Source organism: Sus scrofa, chromosome 13 (genome assembly GCF_000003025.6).
Source record: "Sus scrofa isolate TJ Tabasco breed Duroc chromosome 13, Sscrofa11.1, whole genome shotgun sequence".
Taxonomy (NCBI): Eukaryota; Metazoa; Chordata; class Mammalia; order Artiodactyla; family Suidae; genus Sus; species Sus scrofa.
In genome coordinates this window covers 189,147,930-189,169,926 of record NC_010455.5, presented here as the reverse complement: position 1 = coordinate 189,169,926, position 21,997 = coordinate 189,147,930, and the positions used below count along the sequence as shown (strand labels likewise).

The following is a 21,997-nucleotide window of genomic DNA, read 5'->3' as shown; positions in this document are numbered from 1 at the left end:
GACTCATATATGTGTATCTCTATTCTTTTGCAGATTCTTTTCCCGTATAGGTTATTACAGAATATTGAGTAAAGTTCCCTGTGCTGTACAGTAGGTGCCTGTTGATTATCTACTTTATGTAATGTGTATATGTTGGTCCCAAACTCTTAATTTATCCCTCTCCCCTCCCTCGTTCCCCTTTGGTAGCCATAAGTTTGTTTGTTTTTTTTTTTTTTTTCTATTTCTTGGGCCGCTCCCGCGGCATATGGAGGTTCCCAGGCTAGGGGTTGAATCGGAGCTGTAGCCACCGGCCTACGCCAGAGCCACAGCAACGCGGGATCCGAGCCGCGTCTGCAACCTACACCACAGCTCACGGCAACGCCGGATCGTTAACCCACTGAGCAAGGGCAGGGACCGAACCCACAACCTCATGGTTCCTAGTCGGATTCGTTAACCACTGTGCCACGACGGGAACTCCCCCATAAGTTTGTTTTTGAGACCCGTGATCCTCGTTTTGTTTTGTAAACCAGTTCATTTGTATCATTTAAAAAAATTAGATTCCACCTATAAGCCATTTCCTATGATGTTTATCTCTGACCTACTTCCTTCAGTACGATCATCTCTAGGTCCATCCCCGTTGCTGCACATGGCATTCTTTCATTCTCTTTCATGGCTGAGTAATACACACGTAGCACATCTTCTTTATCCGGTCCTCCGTCGATGGACATTTAGATGGTTTCCATGTCTCGGCTATTGTAAATAGTGCTGCAGGGAACATTGGGGTGCAGGTACAGGCCAGTTGTTTTATGGAATGGGTCATTTGCTGCCTATATCTTATTTTTCTTCCCGTAGCTCTTTAGATTCCGGGTCCACACATATGGTAGGAGTACTACCTGGGTGGTGGTGTTTATAGCACAACCGAGAGGCACAAATCATGTCGGATTGTCCCATTGTGGGTGATGACAAGTCTGTCCACTGGGGAAGATGCTCTCCACCAGACTCCTCTGTTGAGAAGTTTCCTTTATCTCAATGTTTTATCCTTAATCTGTGGGGTGATACTTACATACCCTGTGAATATCTTGACCCTCAACAAACTCTCCCCACTGGTTTTAGCATCTATAGAGGATCCCTTCCTGAGTCAATCATTACATTGGTAGTTGCAGAATGGTAATTTCCCCCATTCTATTATTCCTACTTTATGTATTATCTGACATACTTTTGTAAAGAAAACTTCCTCTCCACCCTCTACTCTCATTTAGAGTGTCACTACGGCTCATGGATTTTTAAAACATATAATGTTATAACTCTTCATCACTATTTTTTTTTTTAGGGCCACACCCATGACATATGGAGGTTCCCAGGCTGGGGGTTGAATCCCAGCTGCAGCCGCCGGCCTATGCCACAGTCACAGCCACGTCAGATCTGAGCCTCGTCTGTGACCTACACCACAGCTCACGGCAATGTCAGATCCTTAACCCACTGAGCGAGGTCATGGATCAAACCTGCATCTTCATGGATGCTAGTCAGATTTATTTCTGCTGAGCCATGAGGGGAACGCCTCATTCTTCTTTTTGTTATTTAAACGATCTCAAATTTGTACAAAGGGAACCCCTTCGAGCTGGATCCTATGACCTTTCCACATGTTTCTGTCTATCTTTGAGTATTTTCTTGCTTTCCGGCACAATGAGATGCTCCAAGCTCACCTTAGACATTTACTGCCATATGCCTGGTTCTTTTTATGTGGGAGGGAGATTGAGAGAGTGAGACTAAAATCTGGGGAGAAGGTTGATAGGGAAGGCAGCAAGAAAGATTTAGGGTAAGGAAATACTCAAGCTCTCCGAGCCTGAATTTCCTCCCCTAGAAAATGAAGATTATCGTGCCCACTGCATGAGTAGGTTGTGAGAATTAATAAACCTGATGATGGGCATGTTCAATATGACTGGCATGTGTTTGAAATTCATTGGACATCAGCATTACTAACATCCTTCCAACCAAGTCAGTTTCTGTGATACTTGTGACTTCCAATTACTGCTCCCCATGCAATTTATGATTTAACTTGCTTAAATTGGAGTTCCTATTGTGGCTCAGCAGGTTAAGAACCTGACAGAGTATCAGTGATGATTCAGGTTCGATCCCTGGCCTCGCTCAGTGGGCTAAGTATCTGGTGTTGCTGCAAGCTTTGGTGTGGGTTGCAGATGCGGCTCGGATCCGGTGTTGTGGTGGCTGTGGCATAGGCTGGCAGCTGTGGCTCCAATTTGACTCTAGCCTGGGAACCTCCAAATCCGCAGGTGCGGCCTTAAAAAGAAAAAAAAAAAAAAAAACCTCGCTAAAATTTATGTTCTGAGGCTTTGTTTAATATTGTTCTAAAATGTTATGAAGGCAACTAAATGGGGTTAAATAGTGCAGATTCTAAAAGACGAATGAAGCAAAGAGTGTCAAGGGAATAACTACGCAAATTTAAGGAGGAAGTCAGAGATACACAGCCCACACATACAGCATACATATTTGGGTCTATGCCTTGACAGATCTGACTCCTTTTCCTTCCAGTTTTTTTTTTTTTTTTTTTTTTTTTTGTCTCTTTACCTATTCTAGGGCTGCTCCCTCGGCATATGGAATTCCCAGGCTAGGAGTCTAATCAGAGCTGTAGCCACCGGTCTACACCAGAGCCACAGCAACACGGGATCTGAGCCGCGTCTGTGACCTACACCACAGCTCATGGCAACGCTGGATCCTTAACCCACTGAGCAAGGCCGGGGACCAAACCCGCAACCTCATGGTTCCTAGTCGGATTCGTTAACCACTGCGCCACGACGGGAACTCCCTCCTTCCAGTTTTATAACTAATGTACAGCACTGTTTAAGGTGTACAGCATAATGATCTGACATATGTTTATAATGCAAAACGATTACTTAGCACAGTAAGTTTAGTCAACCTTCATCACCTCCTATAGTCACAAAAACAAATCCGTTTTCCTTGTGATGAGAACTTTCAGGTTTCTTTAGTAATTTTAAATATACCCCCATAGAATTGTCGACTACAGTCATGATGTTGTACGTACATCCCCAGTACTTATTTATCTTATGCTGGTTTGTACCTTGGGACCTACTCCCCTCCCCCAGCTGCCCCACAGGAGGCAGATAGTGACATCTGTTCCTTAACCAGTATCGCCACCTGGTGGTGGTGTATTCCAATTGCAAGTCCAGGCGCAGAAGGAGAGCGGGGTGGGTAGGCGGGGTGGGTTAGGTGGGGAGGCCCTGGGCTGAGTTTGTCAATGCACACGATTTAAGTAAAGCCACAGCAGTAACCAAAACTGCTGTTATTCAAAACAAAACATCGAATAACAACATTTTCATGCTTCATCTCGGGAATGCTTACTTCAATAGAAGCAACATTCTAGTATGACAAAGAAATCGGACTGCGCTGAATGCAAGGGCATTCAAATCATTCAACAAACATACATACAGTTCCTACTATGCGCCAAGCTTGGGATCCATCAATGAGCAAGAAACAAAAATCCCGCACTTTGACATGGGATGCCTCTTAATATGTTCTCTATATTCTTTCTATAGTATATAAAACGAATCTAGATAATTTGTAAAGCTCTACGGATTACCAAGTTCCCTCCAACATCTACAGGTCGCATTTTGTGGTCCTACTGAACGGAGAAGCCAGGCGCAGACCCACTCCAGCCAACCTAAGAACTCACCCTTGAAAAATCGAGTTAAGCCACGAGTTGGAAGATGTCGTCGGTAGAGCCGGCAGGGCTGACCATGAAAGAATAAAACAGAAGTCACCGTCCCTCACTTTTTATCCTCAGAAATATTGTTTGCAAGAAGCAGGTGATCGAACCCGTGGAGGACGGAGGGTGACGGTGCGTTTCGGGCTTTGAGGCTCCAAAAGAGATGCTTGTTCTCCCACAGAGCCCACAGGGTGGCAGACCGGCCACTCTGGCGTCCAGGACCTCTGGTCACCTTCCAAGCGCCTGGAAAAGACCGGGTTCCAGACGCGGGACCTCCGGCCACTGACTCTCGCGCCCCCTAGTGGCAGATGCAGCCGGGGGCCGGGCCCCGGAACGAAATTACCTGACGGAACCCGGAGTGCGCGCTCCGAGCTTCCGGGGAAGAAGACAGAGCAGGACCTGCGCGCGGCGGTTCCTGCGCTCGGGAAGGAGGCCATGGCCATGGGGGCTTGGGGGTTGCGGCTCTGGAGGGCCGTCCCCCGCGGCGAGGCTGGCTGGAGTGAGTGTCAGCGGCCATGGGGACGGGAGCCAGGATTAGGAGGTGGTGTCCGCCCAGAATGGGCCAGAGGCCGATCCTGGGAGGCCCCGCCGCGCTGGTGCGGAGGAGGGTCTTTAAGTCCGTGCTGTGGCGGCCGTGCCCTCCCGCCCTTGGGGGTACCGATCCTAGGGGGGCGGGACGGCTCTGGGGTGGGGGAAGAGCCCATGTGCCGGTGCATACACGTCCTGATTTCCCCGTGGGAACACTCGTACCTGCTTGCCCGATTTGAGGCAAATCAGGAGAACTAAATCAGGGGACCTCTGATTTGGGGTTTGGAAAATAAACTCAGCATTTCTCGATTTAGATACGGGGAGGTTTGCGCGCGGGACCTCCAGTCTCTTGGAGCTTTCATGTCCCCGAAGACCTTTTCCAAGCGACAACTTTGCTCACCTTCCCAATGACCGGTCTGGTTTGGACTCCCCTTCCCGGTTACTTTCTGCCCTTACTGTAAAGCACAGATCGGGATACGGCCGAGGAAACTGGGAAGTGGAGCTCGATGGTGAGAGAGCACAGTTGAAATGAAGGTGCGGATCTGGGCAGGCTGCAGTTTTCTTCTGTCGGCGTTTTAATGATTAGTATTGGAAAGGGTGTAAGTTTACCGATGAGCTCATTTTGATAAAGGGCGTTTAAAATTCCCTTGCCTCTTGCTCTTGTTGTAGGAGGGTAGTGATGTGGGAGTGGAACAGGGTAGGTTAGTAGGTTATTTATTTTGTCATATTCATTTTTAAGTTACTGTTATGTCAGTCTTCACATCTATTGTAACTTCTGCCCAGGATTGATAGCAACATCACCAGCTTCTCAGCTGTCACCGACCGAACTGATAGAGATGCAGAATGATCTCTTTAACAAAGAGAAAAACAGGCAGCTATCCTTAACTCCCCGGACTGAGAAGATTGAAGTTAAACACGTTGGGAAAACTGACCCTGGCACTGTCTTCGTGATGAATAAAAACATTTCAACTCCTTATAGTTGTGCCATGCGTAAGTAATGAATCAGGATACCGTTTTGATGATTTTACATAAATCAGAGGAAGAACTAGGGCAGAGGAGACAAGATGCTGTAATTGCTTCCTGAACTTGCTGGAAGTTCCCCTTACTGTCTTGCTGTGTGTTCGCTGTCAGCTTAGCTGTCCATGGGTCTGGCAAGGTTGTCCTGGATTTGATTGCATCTGGCTGAGTCTAGAGTGCTAGGGTTTCTGCAGAAGGCAGACCTGAAAGCATTGCTACTAGTGTGCTTGCCCCTTTTAGACACACTCTGGTGGAATGTGAGCAGTCACCGTGTGAGTCCCATTAAAAGATCTGGGGACAGAGGGACCTCTCTGGCCTCAGATGGCTCGCTTTTTTGCCTTCCTTTCCTTTCCTGCTCTTTAGAGCCTAACCGACATCTTTTATCTGCTTGCACTTGCCTCTGTGTGTGTTGTGTTTTGTTTACATTTACACGTACCTGTAGTAAATGTGTGGGTGGAGATGTGCATGAGATGAGTGTGATTGGGGTAAAAATATTTATTGTGTTCATATCTCAAGGGAGATAACAATGCCCTGGTGCGATTTTGTGTGGAAATGAAGGGAACAGAGGCTTGATACATTATTTTCAATCAGAATGCTTTTTGTGGTAGCTTTGATAGAACTGGTGAAGTTTAAATTCCAAAAGAACAAAAAATGCATACTTAGACCTACATGCTTGTCATATATAATTAGCTGCATTGCTCAGATTTTTGGAAAACTTAGTAATGATTCTATTTAAGTAATTAATGATAGGTAAAAGCCTAAAGTGACCTGAGTGTATACTCTTGATCTTCATTTACCTTCACACTTGAATTAGTACTTAGAATTTCTTACTTGTTTGCTGTAAGATAGGCATTAGGAATACGGAGGAGGCGAAGATAACGCTCAGAAGGCATTTTACACACATCACATGTAGAGATGAAGCCTCTGAACCACTCTCAGCATGACCCCCACCCTCAGACTTGCTTATCATTCATACTGTCCATTATTCAGTAAACTTATATTGAGTACCTGTTTATAGTTTAGGCCTGGAGCTAGACTCTAGATATAGTGGTGAGTGAGCAAAAATCGGCATGATCCCTGCCTTATGGAACTTAATTAGAACCTGTGTTTTGAACACTTCTGTAAATAGTTGTGTACTCAAAAAAAATCTAATCAGGATTGGAGTTGTATTCTAGAGTCATATAACAGACCAGAACTGATTGACTTACATGTGAATTCATACTGATAATTTACAACTGGTAACTGTAGCATTTAACTTGAAGAGTGCGTGTTAAGGAGATAAGAGAGGGTTTGGGAGCAAGTCCCCAAACACATCCAGAACAGACTTCCTGTGGGTGTATATTTTTATATTTTTCTCTCCTAAGTGGTGTGTGTGTATATCCAAATATCCATAATGATACGCCTATGATGCTGCTCTCTGAATGTTTAAGTGTAGCTCTTGAAAATTGTTTATTACTTAGTAATCGACAGGTTAATTTCAAATTAGACTTATCCTTAATGATTTTGTAAATGCTTTCTTTGGGTAATTTGATTAATAATTAACAATACATTTTCCCATTTGACTACCACATTATCTCCTAATAATAGATTTTAGTGGCTATGCTTATGGGATAGATTAAATTGCCATGATTTGAAGGGGGAGGATTCATTTGTGTCTTCTTCTTATATGAAATGGCTGAACAGGAAATCGAAGAAAAACAAACAAACAAAAAACAAGGAAAACAATACATTGGCTGTGTTGGGAATTCTTTTTCTATTGGCTACAATTTTTTTTTTTTTCCTCCCCAAAAAAGGCAGCTTGAACCATCTTGCCTTTCTACTGTTTTATTTCTTTATATAGCACTTAAACATGTAACTTTTCACTTGGGTTTTGTTAGATTTAGATCTTCAATCTGTTTTAAATTTCTAGATTTAAGTGAGTGGTACTGCAGGAAGTCCATTCTGGCCCTTGTGGATGGACAGCCTTGGGACATGTACAAGCCTTTGACCAAGTCCTGTGAAATTAAATTTCTTACTTTCAAAGATGATGATCCTGGAGAAGTAAATAAGGTATTTCTGCCTCTGTGTTCTTTTGTCCTTCTCCCCCCCCCACCCCCGCCAGGTTTTTCCTTCTCTTTTTTTTAATTAAAATCTATTTTTTATGGAGTATGAAATGTGCAGATATGGTCAAATTCAGATATTGTACTGTACTAGGTAATCAGGGTGTTACTTGGTAGATTAGGCATTTTCATAGTTCAAAAATTCCCAGTGGTGTTCAATTCATTATGTATGGTATAACCAAATACATATTAATATACTTATTTTACTTTAGCACAAGTTTGTTAACAAGTTAACTTTATCTTGGGTTAAAAATAAAGTTACTGGAGTTCCTGTTGTGGCTTAGTGGGTTAAGAACTCGACATAGATGTGGGTTTGAGCCCTGGCCTTGCTCAGGGGGTTAAGGATCCGACGTTGCCACAAACTGCGGCATAGGTTGCAGATGCGGCTCTGATCTGGCATTTCCTTGGTGTTGTGTAGGCTGGCAGCTGCAGTTCTCACTTGACCCCTAGACCAGGAACTTCTATATGCCACAGGTTTGGCTGTTAAAAAGAAAGAAAAGAAAAGAAAAAAAAAAAAAAAGAAATTAAAAGAAATAGATGTAAATTCTGAGAGTAGGTTAGATGCATGACAAAATTTGCTCACTGTTAAGGATAGAAATATTTGATTCAGAGGAGGAAAAATTCTGAAAGTGCAATGGAGAAAGGAAGCAGTTTTTTTTTTGAAATAATTATCCTAAGAGCTAGATTTATTTAAAAGTGTATATAGAGGAGTTCCTTTTGTGGCTCAGCAGGTTAAGAACCTGACATAGTGTCCATGAGAACACAGGTTTGATCCCTGGCCTCTCTCTGTGGGTTAAGGATCCCGTCTTGCTGATCTGGCATTGCTGTGGCTGTGGCGTAGGCCTGCAGCTGCAGCTCTGATTTGACCCCTAGCCTGGGAACTTGCATATGTTGTAAGTGTGGCCCTAAAAAGAAAAAGAAAAAAGAAGTACAGTTGCTACCAGATAAAAAAAAATTGTAAAACTGTTTATTGCCTGATAGACATTAGTGAGTCTTACCTTACACAGGCATCGCTAACCACAGGAAGGTGGTGCTCCATTCCCTTGTGGGTTTTGCTTGGTGGAAGTGATGTCATGGCCTGATGGTAACAATTGCCTCATGCTGAAGATGGACAGATAGTGGAGAAATAGTTCCTAAGTCAAAAGTCAACCTGAATTTTAATGTTGAAGTAACGTTAATGAATCTTAGTGTGTATTACGTTTGTGTGTATTTTATTTTTCTAGGCTTATTGGCGTTCTTGTGCCATGATGATGGGCTGTGTGATAGAGAGGGCGTTCAAAGATGAATATGTGGTCAGTTTGGTCCGAGCTCCAGAAGTTCCAGGTAATGTGCTCATATAAGTAAACAAATTAATAGCCTTCATTTTATGATCTAAATATTCATTTGTTGCAAAGTAGTAACTTTCCATCCTAGCAGACTTGACTTTGCTTTTTCTCCTCCCCTAAAAAAAAATGCATAGTAAGCATCTCTCGAATCTGCCTTCTTTTCCTCAGCATAATATTTTCGAGGCTTTTAGTATAGCCTGCAGCAGTGGTTAGCTTCTTTCTCCTTATTGAGTGGTATTCCATTGTATGGCTAGCCCTGTTTCATTTATCCATTCACTGGTTGATGGGCCTTTGGTTGTTTGCTTTGACATTGCTTTCTATTTTGGTTGGATTTATAGTAATCGCTGGAGCTTTCTGCTATGACGTTGTTTTGGATAAGAGACTTGATGAGTGGATGCCAACAAAAGTAAGTGTAACTCTGTGGAGTATTGATTTTGGAGTCTGTGCCTTTCTTTGTTAGAATGATTCCTTGTTAGTATTGTTGAATAGTACTGCATGTTGAAGTTATTTAAAAGACTGTGTAGCTATCTTTTTTTTTTTTTTTTTTTTCTTTTTAGGGCTGCACCACGGAATATGGAAGTTCCCAGGCCAGGGGTAGAATCGGACCTGCAGCTGCCGGCCTACACCACAGCCATAGCAACTTGGGATCTGAGCCACATCTTTGCCCTACACCAAAGCTTGCAGCAACACTGGATCTTTAACACACTGAGCGAGGCCAGAGATTGAACCTGTGTCCTCATGGATGCTAGTCGGGTTTGTTACCACTGAGCCATGACAGGACTCCTGTCTATCTTTATTGTTGCTTTTTCATCATATTTAAAACAGAGGCATATGATTAAGTATATTCACACCAGGGTGGTAATCAAGATATATAATATAGAAGTTTATCTTGGTTGATATGGTAGGGGGAGCTGGGAGCCTCACCTCCTTGGATTTTTAGCACCATTTTCAAATCACTGCTCTAAACCATTTTAGCCTGTTGCCTATTGAGATCTTCCTATAAACAAGGGTTACATTGAGAGTTGGGGGTGAATTAAAATGTCAGACTTTGACAAAATTCACCCAGATAGCAGCACACTAGCTTCTTCTGGAATTGTCTGCCTTCAAAATGAGGGTCTCTTTGTTGGTCTGGGTCTTGGGGAGCAGCCGGAGCCTGGCTCACAGAGAGGGTCTAGACCTAGACTTAGTCGTGATTAGGGAGAGTAGGTAAAATCCTGATTCTTAATTAAGCAAAACTGTATGCCCTGCAGATTGGAAGTCTGGAGATTAGAAAAGGGGAGGTGGTGTAGCATATCATTTATCAATTCCACTGTATACATCTTTCTTCACTTTTTTTTTTGTCTTTTTAGGGCTGTAGCTGTGGCATATGTAGGTTCCCAGGTTAGGGATCGAATCAGAGCTGTAGCTGCTGGCCTACACCATAGCTCACGGCTCGATCCCTAACCTGCTGAGAGGGGCCAGGGATTGAACCCGCATCCTCATGGATTCTAGCTGGGTTTGTTAACTGCTGAGCTATAATGGGAGCTCCCTTTTTCACTTTTGAATATCTCTGGGAACAGGTATGTTTTATAGGAGATAGCATCTTATTATAATTGGTAATTTTTTTCTTAGTAGCACAATTAAAGGTTAGTAAAATAGTGTAATTCCTAAAAGCAAAAATTTTGGAGTCAGGGCAGATTTAGGTTTAAATTTTGGCTTTGTAAGTTATTTCTTGTATAATCCTGACCAAATTGCTTAATATCAAGAAGGAGATAAGTTCCCTGGTGGCCTACCGGTTAAGGGATCCAGCATGGTCACTGCTGTGGCTCAGGTCATTGCCTGTGGGTTCAATCCCTGGCCTGGGAATTTTCACATGCTGCAGGCACAGCCAACAACAGTTAAAACAGAGGGAAAGATGAGGGAATCAGGAAGAAGAAAGACAGGGAGAGAGGCATAGGGAGAGATGGAGGGGGGTCAGGGAAGAGATTGGAACCGTTCTTCATGATCCCTGGACTCATTTCAATATCAGTTCTTTTTTTTCCCCCAAGTCTGTCAAGATTCTTATTTTATTGGGGGAGTTAAGTAAAAAACGAATGAGATCAAGAATAAACTCTCATTGTCTATGAAACTTACTGTCTCATTTTCCTTTTTTATTTTATTTTATTTTTTTTAGTTTTTTTGTCTTTTTGTCTTTTCTAGGGCCGCACCCATGGCATATGGAGGTTCCCAGGCTAGGGGTCTAATCGGAGCTGTAGCCGCCGGCCTATGCCAGAACCACAGCAATGCTGGATCCCAGCCGTGTCTGCGACTGACACCACAGCTCACGGCAACACCGGATCCTTAACCCCCTGAGCAAGGCCAGGGATCGAACCCGCAACCTCATGGTTCCTAGTCAGATTTGTTAACCACTGAGCCACGACGGGAACTCCCTTATTTTCCTTTTTTAAAAGAGAAATGTATTAGTTAATTGTAAGCACCATGGGGTTGAGTGGAAGGCTTAGAGATGGTAGAGGAGAATTACATTCAAGTAACAGCTATATTAAACTATGAATATGGACTTGTTGTATAGTAAATTATCCCTTTGAGAATGGAGAAGAGTCATTTCATTCAAAAGAGTCCATTAGAAAGTTTATGGAAAGGATTTAGTACAGAAATTATTTGCGTAATAGTGCTTGATCTTTTCAGTATTAGTAATGATTTATAGTGTGAAAACTCAATTATAGTTCTTATTAAAAATCTCATAAACAAATGTGTATTCATTATTTTAATTGTGTAAAACTGACAGTTTCATTAAACAGAAATTTCTAATTGAATTTATGCTGTATTTTGGACAAGGCCAGTGACGACATTTCCTAGTGAAACTTTCTGATTCATATAAACAATAATTTTTTCCTCATGCATTTATTTAAAAAGCTTAGTTTTACTCACAGTATAAACAAGTTTTTATATCTTACTATTTTCTTACTAGCATTTATACTTGTTGCATTATCATTTTAATGAAACAAATGTATAATTTGAATGAAATGTTTATTAAAATTTCTTTGTAGAACTATCCTTAATTATTTCTAATACAGGCCGATATTTAATTATAAGTTAGCAATATGTTTTATAGTTTGTAGAGTTGGGAGAAATTTCTAATCCTACAGTTTATGTTTCAAATATTTAATTGTTGCAAATTTATGCTTCTTTCTTAACAAATTTTCTTTTACTTGTAGTTGGCTTTAAAATATTAAGCATATGGAGTTCCCGTCGTGGCGCAGTGGTTAACGAATCCGACTAGGAACCATGAGGTCGCGGGTTCGGTCCCTGCCCTTGCTCAGTGGGTTAAGGATCCGGCGTTGCCGTGAGCTGTGGTGTAGGTTGCAGACGTGGCTCGGATCCTGCGTTGCTGTGGCTCTGGCGTAGGCCTGTGGCTACAGCTCCGATTAGACCCCTAGCCTGGGAACCTCCATATGCCGTGGGAGCGGCCCAAGAAATAGCAAAAAAAAAATAAAAATAAAAATAAAAAATATTAAGCATATAACTTTATTTGTCTTATAGAGAAATACTTTTAAGTAAATTGTTACAGAAAGTTAATGCTTTCATTTTTAAGGAGAACCTACATTCCTTCACAAAAGATGCTCGTGCTTTAATTTATAAAGATCTTCCATTTGAAACTCTGGAAGTTGAAGCAAAAGTGGCATTAGAAATATTTCAACACAATAAGTAAGTGTTGGGTTCCTTTAAAACAAAATTAAACCTCCCAAAGTTTTATGTGATAAAGAAAATTCAGCTCTTCAGAATTTTTATGTTTATGTGTACATGGGACACCTTTTAGTTTTTAGCTCTATGATCTCTTTTTTGTACCAGCCTATTTTCTTTCGTTCTTTTCATTGCTTATTTCACTGAGAAAAAGTGCCCTCACAACCTTTGATGATTTTCTTACTTTGTTTTACCTTTTTGTTCGCCAGTCCTTCTCTTTATGTCACTGTAGCAGTATGTTTCCCTTTTTTCCTTCTATTGTGAAGTGATAGCATATGTTAAGAAACTATTATTTTGAATTTAAATTTAAATTTATTTAAACCGTATTGCATTTGGCAACCTTTCCTTCCCATCTTTCCACTCTTTTAAATGAAAAGAGTAAGACAGAAAATGCCAGTTGTTTGGAGGGAGCTAACAGCTGAAATAAAATGTTCACACAGCCAGGACTTAGTCTTCTAAATGGAATTATCTATTTGATGGGTTTTCTTTACCAACATTTAGTTCTTCCTGGCTTCTCAATTCCCTTTCTCATAGAAAATTTCCAGTTTATCTTCAACTAATTTAATTGAAATTAGAATTAATTAGAAAAGGAATTCTGTATTGCAAAAAATAACAGATGCTAGATTCTGAAGCCAGAATTTTGCACCTGCAGTTGTTAAAGGTAATGGGTTAGAATTCCTTAGCTCTTTATAAATTGAGGCACTAATTCTCGTGAGGCTAGTTTATAATATTTAGCATATCCTAGAACTAGCATCCTTAGAAAACAGTAGGAATATACTGAACTAAAGTACAAACGGTTCTTTACAACTAAATTACCATTAATTCTATAAGAAAATTCCTTGAATTAGAACATATCAAGTAACCTCCCCTGGTAAAATTTTAGGGCCGTGTTGTATGATAGAAATATAATCTGAGTCATCTATATAATGAAATTTCCTAGTAGCTACATTAAAAAAAAATCAGAAGTGAAGTTTAATCATACATGTTTATTTGAACAGTGTATCTGAAATGTTATTTCAACATGTGAGCAGTATTAAAAAAATGATATTTTTATTCTCTTTTTCATACTGTCTTGAGAATCTAGTGAGTGTTTTACGCTTAAGGCATGTTTCAGTGAGGACTCATTACGTTTAATTGCTCCACAGCTACCATATTGGACAGCGTACTCTAGACTTTGATTCCATGTACACCGAGATTTCTTTTTCTCCCCTGACCCATCTGTCAAAGGAGAGGCTTGTAGGACTTTGGTAACTTCAGCTCAATGTGTCGAAGGAGGTGGTAGATCATTTGGGAGCAGATTTAAGGGGACAGAGAGTTTTGAATGGTTGACGCTAGATCAGTGATGGGGCCTTCCTGCTGCAGGGGAACTCTCAGTGTCTTTGGCTCTCAGAGGACGGGAGCATCCCTTAGAGGTGGATCAGGAGGAACAAGTATTCAAGGGAATTGTCTTCCTCAGTAAATACATCAGGACTCTGGCAGAAGGGGTGTGGCAGTAAGTGGATATTTTTCATGAACTAATGCCTCCCAACCTTGCCCCACACACGTGTAATATTTGTATAGCATTCTGGGGTACATAGGCAAGGCTCTTAATGGTGAGTGGTGAAGTCATGACTTGAACTTGGCCTTGCAGTGTCATCTTTGCTATTAGCTCTGCTCACAGACTCAAGTAGATTTGAGAGACATTTAGGCAGTAGAATTGACATGACTTGGTAGTGAATTGGATGGAGGGAGTGTGGTAGAAGAAACAGAAGTGAAGGAAAGTCTGAAATTTTTCACTTGGTTGTGTGAGTGATTGGTGGTGTTATGTTCTAAGCTAGGGAATTCAGGAATAAATTTGGTGAGAAAAGAGGGGATAAGTTTTTGTTCAGTTTGAGAATTTGGGAGTGGAAGGTGCTTGTGGATGTCCAGAAGTGTCTTGGCTATATGGTCTAGGGCAGAAGAGGTATGTGGGTTAGAAGTAAAGGTGTGGAAGACAGAAGTGTGTAAGTGGTTATTAAAGCTGTATAGGAGTTCCCTGGTGGCACAGTGGGTTAAGGATCAGGCATTGTCACTGCAGTGGTTTGGATAGCTGCTGTGGGGTAGGTTCGATCCCTGTCCTGGGAACTTCCACATGCTGCTGGTATGGCCAAAAAAAACCAAAAAAACAAACAAAAAAAACCCAAAAAACTGTGCAAACAAGGAGGTACCTGACAAGAAAGGTTGGTGGAGTCCTGGGGCTGTGGCTAGATTGAAGGAGGTGAGAGTGAGGCATGAATGGGAAGTGAGGAAGGGGAGGCTCCAAGTGTAAACCCCCTTTCAAAAACTGGCTGAAGAGGAAGACAAAGGGAAGTAGCTTTAAACACCATTTTGTATATTTAGAAGTAAAAAGTTTTTTTCTTTGCTGTTTTTTAGGTACAAATTAGATTTCATAGAAGAGAAAGCATCTCAGAACCCTGAGAGAATAGTCAAACTGCACAGGTAAGTAAAAAATTAAAAAAAAAAAAAAAAATTAGCTGCTGTGCTAATAAGGTTTAGTTTTATTGTTACTCGACTAATGCATGACTGAAAAAGATGAATTTGTACATTAATTTGTTATTCTTTTCTATTGCTTCAATTTTTTGATATGGTGGTAATTGGAAGCTTTGTTATCTTCAGGAACAGCTGTGGTTTCTGTTCCTCATTATATTGTTTGTTATTTTTCTTTCTGCATTTTAAGAGTTGGAAACCATAGTTAAAAAATGTGGTTTTTAGAGTTAATTTGAATTTGGGCAAAATATTCATTGTTATGAATTGAGCATAACTCGTGTATATGGAAATACGAATGCTGACTAACTGGTTATTACTTATGTTCATATAAGTAAAGTTATCTCACAGCATGAATTCTGATGCAGGGATGAGAGAGAGAAGACAATGCATTATGCAGAAGCATCTTCATGGCCTGTATCTGCTTGTTGCATCCTTATGTTTTCTCGACTCAGACTTAACTTTTTTCCTCTAACAAGCTGCTCTCTGGATATCATCTTTCCTACATGCTAAATTCTAAATTGTGTTGCAATTAGTTGTTATAAGATTTTAGGTTATCAGTTTTGTACATTGAACCCACTTGATAGCACAATGTGTTCAGTGATCTTTAAAAATCTTTAAAATTATATCAGAGTTCCCATTGTGGCTCAGCAGTTAATGAACCTAGCATCCATGAGGACTCAGGTGCGATCCCTGGCCTCATTCGGGGGTTGAGGATCTGGCATTGCCGTGAGCTGTGGCGTAGGTCATATGCCGCTCGGATCCCACATTGCTGTCGCTCTGATGTAGGCCAGCAGCTACAGCTCCAATTGGACCCCTAGCCTGGGAATCTCCACATGCTGTGGGTACAGCCCTAAAAAGACAAAAATAAAAATAAAATAAATAAAATCTTTAAATTTATATCAATGCTAATTAAGCAAAAGACTCACTGATTTTAATTTTCAAAATTATAGTCTCTTCGCTTGAGATCATTGTATCAGGGGCCATTAGAGGCTCAACTGATCCATGTGGATTGTTCTTGATTAGGGATATGGTGGCAAAGAAAATGAATATATGTTTTTTTCATACTATTGTAAGTGATTTGAATTGAGGATCTATTTGCTTATTTTTATGTATTTTTGTTATAGTTGATTTACAATGTTTTGTCAATTTCTGAGGTTCTATTTGTTTATTTTTAAAATTGAATCAGATTTGGTGATTTCATTGATGTGAGCGAAGGCCCTCTTATTCCAAGAACAAGTATTTGTTTCCAGTATGAAGTATCAGCAGTTCATAATCTCCAGACCCAGTCGAGTCTTGTACGAAGATTCCAGGGTCTCTCTTTACCTGTGCACTTAAGAGTAAGTAGAGTTAATATCTCAGGTCTCCCTTTGGGTATGGGTGTGGGCGTGATTCTGGTCTTGGTTTTTATACCAATTTGAACGACATACATTTTAATTTTCATTAAGCTGTGTAACACTAATATTTTGTCAGCTTGGGTTTATGAATAAAAACAATCTTACCCAGAATGTAAATAGATAATTTACAAATGAAATACTAGTTGAAAAATATTAAACGAAATTGAGATAGTATTTTTAGTTTTTCAAAGTAGCATGTGGGAGGGAGTGGCAAGGGGAGGTGGAGCACATACTGATAAGACCTTCTGGAATGCCTTTTGACCTTACACCAGGCATGTTCTTCTCCTGATTCTGAGGATCTTTTCTCTTTTTTCTGTATCATTTTGTATCATTTTCCATATTGCTCCCACCCATGCTGCTCCTTTTCTTTTTTTAAATTAGACTTCTGATATTGAGACAATTGTAGATTTATATGCAATCATAAGAAATAATGCAGAGAGATCCCAAGTTCCGTTACCCAGTTTCTCCAGTGGTAACATGCATCACACATAGAGTTGGGCATTAATGCTGTGAGCACTGGAGGGTGGGCGTTGATGCTGTGAGCACCTAGAGGGTGGGCATTGATACAGTGAGGACACAACTGTTCCTTCACAAGGATCCCTCCTGTTGGCCTTTTATAGTCACAACCACCCACATCTACTCCCCTCTGCCCTGCCTGCACCTCTTTGCTTCTGGCAGCTACCAATCTGTTCTCCATTTTTATAATTTTGTTATTTCAAGAATGTCATGTGAATGAGATCATTCAATATATAGTTTTTTCTCTTTATGGCCACACTTGTGGCATATGGAAGTTCCCAGGCTATAAGTTGAATCAGAGCTGCAGCAGCAGACCTATGCCACAGCCACAGCAACGTGGGAACCAAGCCACATCTGCAACCTACACTGCAGCTTTCGGCAACACCAGCTTAGAGTCTCCACCAGCTCTTTTTCCTTTTTCTTTTCCTTTTTTTTGGCTACACCTACAGCACATTCCCAGGCCAGGGATTGAACCTGTAACACAGCAATGATGATACCTGATCCTTAACTGCTAGATCACCAGGGAACTCCTATTTTCCTTTTTACACAAACCATGTTTTCCCTTTAAATATACCAGGCTGCTCTTCCTCCAGAAAGGTTTGCATGAACATACTTAGTAATTTCACCTTTTCTTACAGATTTTACTAGCTCATTTACCAGTGTGTGAAGTTGTCCATGACTGACCCATATCCCTTAGTGTCACCTTCAGCTGACTTAGTGACATCGATGTGGTCATTATGCACTTTGCACAGTTTTCGTTTATGCATTCTCATGCGCTGCTGCTACAGAAGATTTGTTGATGATTAAGGAAACTGGTTCTATAATTTTACTGTTGTCTTTGTTGGTTTTACTTATTCTTTAGGTTAATTTACCAAATTCTCTAAGTCTGCTATTTCAGTGTGAGGTGTCATAGTTGGCTCTTAATGACCCTCTCTCTATGATTGCTTATGATTTGAAGAATGACCTCTATCATGTTGAAATTGGTGATTTAAGGAAGAACCATAGGAAAGGGGGGCCGATTTTTGTTTCCTGTTAGAACTACTTTCTAGTGATTAAGAAGGACAAAGAAGAATGGCATATTCAGTCTTTAAGTCTTCTTTTTCTTAAATGCTAAACAAAAAGCTGTTCTGTATAGTACATATCTTCCTTTTTTCCCTACTCAAACTCACTTTTGTAACCACTTAGCCTCATTAGTGCTGCCTAGTTTTATATGTATGTGTTTTGTTTAAAATTTATGTAGACTCAGCCTGTTTTTCACTTTACTACTTTATTTAATTCGTAGTAAACCTGTTCTTTTCAAGGCACATTTTACAATATGGAATAAGCTATTGGAAAGGTCTCGGAAAATGGTAAGTGTTTTTAACAGCTTGTGAGTACATGTCTATGAAGAAATTTTCCTTGAAATTAAGCAACAACCGTCACCACCACAACAAAATAATAAAGAAAAAGGAAAAGAAAGAGAAAGAAAGGGGAAAAAAAGGAATTAGTTGTCTCAATAGCTAAAGCAGTATTGCAGTAGCTGACCCTAATAGTATTTTGGCAGGAGAAAAATTATTTGGCAGTTCTCTTTGTTTTTATTTGTTAATATCATGGGAATGATATTGTAGAACTTGAAGAGAAATAGTAATAATTCTGTATGATTGTAATGTTGTTAATTAGGTCTTATAAATTTTTTGTAAACTTCATGAACATTTAAAGATTTGCCAGATATGTTTTAAAGTCTCCTTGACAGTTGACATATTAAATGTGTAAATGTCCTGAAAAACCAAATTTGAATACTTGTGTTGTTATAATTTATTCTGGTATTGGAGTTCCCATCATGGCACAATGGAAACAAATCCAAGTAGGAACCATGAATTTGCAGGCTCTATCCCTGGCCTTGCTCAGTGGGTTAAGGATCCGGTGTTGCCATGAGCTGTGTAGGTTGCAGACGAGGCTCAGATCTGGTGTTGCTGTGGCTGTGGTATAGGCCGGCAGCAACAGCTTTGATTAGACCCCTAGCCTGGGAACCTCCATATGCCATGGGTGCTGCTCTAAAAGGATAAAAGACAAAAGGGGGGGGGGCTTAGGTTTAACATGTGGTTCATTGATTCATCTACACAGGCTTGTTGAATGTCTGTTATGTGCCAGGAACTGTAGGTGTAGTAATGAACAGAATCTGCTTGCTGTCCTCAAGGAAGTTATTGGATTAGGATAACTGGATGCATCAGCAGGCAATTCAGGTCTGCACCTGTGGGGCTCTGGCATAAAGAGGAGAGGGGCCCAAACCAAGCTAGGGGTTTGGTTAAGGAAGGTTCCCAGGAATTGGTATTTCTTAAGCTGGTTTTATAGAGTGAATAGGAGTTCCCGTTGTGGCTCAGTGGTTAACGAATCTGACTAGGAACCATGAGGTTTCGGGTTCGATCCCTTGCCTTGCTCAGTGGGTTAAGGATCCGGCGTTGCTGTGAGCTGTGGTGTAGGTTGCAGACACGATTCAGATCCCGCGTTGCTGTGGCTCTGGTGTAGGCCGGTGGCTACAGCTCCGATTAGACACCTAGCCTGGGAACCTCCATATGCCGCAAGAGCAGCCCTAGAAAAGGCAAAAATAAATAAATAAATAAATAAATAAATGGTGAATAAAAGCGGGCCAGGCAGATAATTTGCTTGGGGGCGGGTTTATTTCAGAGGAAGCTCCTTGCCTAAGAGGCATGGCCGAGTGGAGAGCATGGTGATGTAAGATGAATCCCCATGTGTAGTCATGTGTAGGGTGGGCGATGAGTCCAGGTAGCTTTGTTGGAAATAAATACGAGGGGCATGTCTTTGGTGATATGGAATTTCCTTCCCCTCCTGAAGGTGACTGGAGGTAACTGGAGAATTTGAACAAGGAAGTGACCTATTGGTAAACTATTCCTATTAAAATCTCATTCCGGAGTTCCCGTCGTGGCGCAGTGGTTAACGAATCCGACTAGGAACCATGAGGTTGTGGGTTCGGTCCCTGCCCTTGCTCAGTGGGTTAACGATCCAGCGTTGCCGTGAGCTGTGGTGTAGGTTGCAGACGCGGCTCGGATCTCGCGTTGCTGTGGCTCTGGCATAGGCTGGTGGCTACAGCTCCGATTCAACCCCTAGCCTGGGAACCTCCATATGCCGCGGGAGCGGCCCAAGAAATAGCAACAACAACAACAACAACAAAAAAAAAAAAAAAAAAAAAAAAAAAAACAAAAAAAAAAAAAAAAAAAAATCTCATTCAGGGGGCATCATGGCAAATAGCTGTGACTTAAGCCAGCAGTCCTATGATGGATAGTAGATGGTGGGATCCTAAAGTCCTGCAGGCATTGAAAGTGGCTGTGAGAGTTACTTAGGTGGAATGAATAGGACTGGTGATTAACTAAGCAGGCAAGAGAACTGCGGATTCTCTCATGCCAGGCTGGCCACCTGGGTAGAGCCCTTCACTGAAATAGGTAATGCAGGTTTTAGGGGGATGGGGAACACAGTGTAGCTCCATTTGTTTGCTAAATCTAAGTGGCTTATAATAAAAATGTGAACATACAGATACCTATTTCTACTAAATCTGTCATACGCTGTCTTCAAAATAGAAGTATTAATATTTTTCAGCATAAAATTTTTGCATCGCTGCCAATATTTTTCTTTCTTTCATTTTTTGCTTTTTAGGGCCACACCTGCGGCATATAGAAGTTCCAGGCTAGGGGTGAAATTGGAGCTGCAGCTGCCAGCCTAGCAATAGCAATGTGGGATTCAAGCCATGTCTTTGACCTACACCACAGCAACGCAGGATCCTTAACCCAATGAGTGAGGCCAGGGATTGAATCTGCATCGTCATGGATACTAGTCAGGTAGGTTCCTTACAACTGAGCCACAATGGGAACTCCTGATATTTTTCTTATTTTAATGATTTCATTTTATAGATGAAAAAACAACAAACTCAAGAAGTCTAGATATATGTCTCAGATTATATTTTTAACAGAATTGTTGTACTTTACTTGATAATTTATATTAGGAACTTGGTTATATACGTTTTCTTCTCTTTCTGCTTAACTTTCTATAATAATTACTATTGAAGGAGAAAAGTCAAAGGATCATTATAAGAGAAGGATTGTGGAATGACTTTAAGTGGTGGGTAAAGGGTCAAACTAAAAGTGTTCATTAGAAAAGTAAAGCTATTTATATTTTTACAGGTAACTGAAGATAAAACTAAGCCTACAGAGGAAAGTGCATCTACCTAGTAACTTCCTCAATTTAAATATGTTTAGTAAGTTAAAATAAAAGTTTTCTATGTAATGTTTATGCATGCTTGTAAAGATTAACTCTTTTCCTCTGTAAGATTTGTATTGACACTTTTTTCTTTCTCTAAAGGGTGAAACAGCTTATGTTCACAATAAAATTTTACACAGAAACAACTCTGTCCCCTCCTACTCTTTGGAATGTAACCCTTTGCCATGTTTTCTCCTTTCAGTCTTTTTTTCTGCATGTATAAACCCATATGTACAAATACAAAGGTAATCTTTTAAAAACATAAATAGGATCATACTAATTGCCATTTTTCACCGTTTTAAGCAGTGGTGCAGTCAACATCCTTGGGCAAAATGGCGAGTGTTTTGTAGGTAGATTAACTATTTGCTGAATAACAAGTATTTCCTCCACACTGGCCATCGGGCTGAGCCTTTCACATGGAATCTCTTCTGTAGTCCTCCCGACAACCTGCGTGGAAGGTGTTTCCATTTTGTAAATGAGGAAACAGGAGAGCACGGAACTGGCAGGTAAAAGCCGGAAGTGGCCGCAGGTGCTTTCTCTCACATGCTCTGATGTGCTACTCTGCACTGTCTCTCGTCTAAGTGATTCTGTAGGAATACACTTCTGGTAGTAGACTCCTTGACAGCTGCTGCTGGAGCCTAGCCTCCCAAACGGTTTGCTCAACGGCAGCCCCAGCAATAGTGTCTGAGGGCACCTGCTTCCCCACGCTTTGCGCGAGTCTTGATGATCAGTTTTATAAAATGATTTGCCAAAAAAATTTCTTCCCATTCCAGGCCGAATCCTTTGGTTTCAGTGCTTGGTGCACAGGTTTTGTCTGAGTATCTTACTTCTTCCCTGGGTGGGATCTACTTTTTCCTAGAGTCTGTATCTTCCTGTTCCTTGTGTGCAGCTTTTTCATTGCACTGGAGTCCACAGTAAGTTCCGTCT

At 41.0% G+C, this 21,997-nt stretch overlaps 1 protein-coding gene across 2 annotated transcripts; it reads left to right on the top strand.

Moving 5' to 3' along the window:
- Positions 3,625 to 21,216, top strand: MRPL39 (mitochondrial ribosomal protein L39). 2 transcript variants are annotated; one of them, XM_005670308.3, is made up of 11 exons: positions 4,089 to 4,217; positions 4,561 to 4,780; positions 5,030 to 5,236; positions 7,173 to 7,312; positions 8,586 to 8,685; positions 9,026 to 9,093; positions 12,259 to 12,371; positions 14,799 to 14,864; positions 16,099 to 16,249; positions 18,124 to 18,171; positions 20,995 to 21,213. In XM_005670308.3, exons 3-11 carry the CDS (start codon positions 5,083 to 5,085, stop codon positions 21,040 to 21,042), a joined length of 888 nt encoding a protein of 295 aa, XP_005670365.1. In that variant the 5' UTR covers positions 4,089 to 4,217; positions 4,561 to 4,780; positions 5,030 to 5,082; the 3' UTR covers positions 21,043 to 21,213. The 2 variants fall into 2 exon arrangements, with proteins under 2 accessions (XP_003132793.4, XP_005670365.1); XM_003132745.6 differs by lacking the exon at positions 4,561 to 4,780 and having other exon boundaries at positions 3,625 to 4,217; positions 20,995 to 21,216.

Excerpts from the sequence above, each read along its gene's own strand:
- MRPL39 (XM_003132745.6), top strand. The coding sequence starts at position 4,154 with ATGGCCATGGGGGCTTGGGGGTTGCGGCTCTGGAGGGCCGTCCCCCGC. Across the intron at positions 5,237-7,172 it reads TCCTTATAGTTGTGCCATGC|ATTTAAGTGAGTGGTACTGC; the intron begins GTAAGTAATGAA and ends TTAAATTTCTAG. Across the intron at positions 18,172-20,994 it reads TGGAAAGGTCTCGGAAAATG|GTAACTGAAGATAAAACTAA; the intron begins GTAAGTGTTTTT and ends ATATTTTTACAG.